This window comes from Oxyura jamaicensis, chromosome 3 (genome assembly GCF_011077185.1).
Source record: "Oxyura jamaicensis isolate SHBP4307 breed ruddy duck chromosome 3, BPBGC_Ojam_1.0, whole genome shotgun sequence".
NCBI lineage: Eukaryota > Metazoa > Chordata > Aves > Anseriformes > Anatidae > Oxyura > Oxyura jamaicensis.
This window is the reverse complement of record NC_048895.1, coordinates 81,068,617-81,069,485: the sequence shown is the minus strand read 5'-3', so window position 1 is coordinate 81,069,485 and position 869 is coordinate 81,068,617. Positions and strand designations below refer to the sequence as shown.

At 77.0% G+C, this 869-nt stretch overlaps 1 protein-coding gene across 1 annotated transcript in view; it reads right to left on the bottom strand.

Moving 5' to 3' along the window:
• The window catches only part of AKIRIN2 (akirin 2), a 22,280-nt gene extending 21,796 nt beyond the window's left edge, over positions 1 to 484 (bottom strand). Inside the window, exons 1-2 of the mRNA XM_035320102.1 lie at positions 386 to 484; positions 85 to 322 (exon numbers count right to left, since the gene is read on the bottom strand). Coding sequence (XP_035175993.1) covers positions 85 to 298 — 214 coding nt within the window. The 5' untranslated portion in view covers positions 299 to 322; positions 386 to 484. The remainder of the gene's footprint in view (positions 1 to 84; positions 323 to 385) is intronic.
• Between the last annotated feature and the right edge of the window lie 385 nt (positions 485 to 869).

The following is an 869-nucleotide window of genomic DNA, read 5'->3' as shown; positions in this document are numbered from 1 at the left end:
CCCCCCCCCCCCCCCCCCCCCCCACAAAAATAAAACCAACCCCAAAGCCCCAGGGGGTTCTCCCGAGCACGGCGAGCCCCTCACCTGTGGTGAGCCGGGACGACACCTCTCCGAAGGGCGAGGGCTCCATGCGCAGGTATTTCTGCGGGGAGGCGGCGGCGAAGGACGACGAGGAGGAGGAGGAGGCGGCGGCCGAGGCCGGCGCTGACAATGGCGCACATCGCCTCCGCTTCGGCGACGCCGGGCTGAGCAGCGGGTCGAAATCCAGAGTCCTTTTCAACGTGGCGCCGCAAGCCATGGCGCCGGGCGGCCGGCGAGGGGGCTCGCAGCGACGGGCAGGGGGCGCGGAGGCGGCCGGCCCTGCCCTGAGGCGCCTTCCCCGCGCTGTGCGGCGGGCGGGAGGCAGGGACGAGGGGGGGCGGCCGCGTCAGGGCCCTCCGCCGCCTCCCTCTCGGCCTCTCCCCGGGCCCCCCCCCGCGGCTCGGGCTCGGGCTCGGCCGGGCGCCCTCCCCTCGCTCTCTCCGCGGCCGCCCTGCCCCGGCGGCGCCCGATACCGGCCGCGAAGGGCGGCGGGGGGCCGGGCGGGTGTCGGGGTGCGGGGCCGGGCCCGCTCAGCCGGCCCTCGGCCGCCGATGACGAGCGATGGCGGCGGGGCCCGGGCGGCGGCGGCGGCGGCGCTCCCCTCCGTGCCTCCCGCACCAGCAAGATGGCGTCAATAACAACGCCGCGGATTCAAAAAGCAGCCCGCCGCACCGCGCCTGCGCTCCCCGCCGCCGGGGGGCGGGGGCGGAGGATCATGGGAGTTGTAGTCCGAGCCCGCCCTCCCCGCCGCTCCGCGCAACGCCGGAGTGGGGCTAAAGGGACTACAA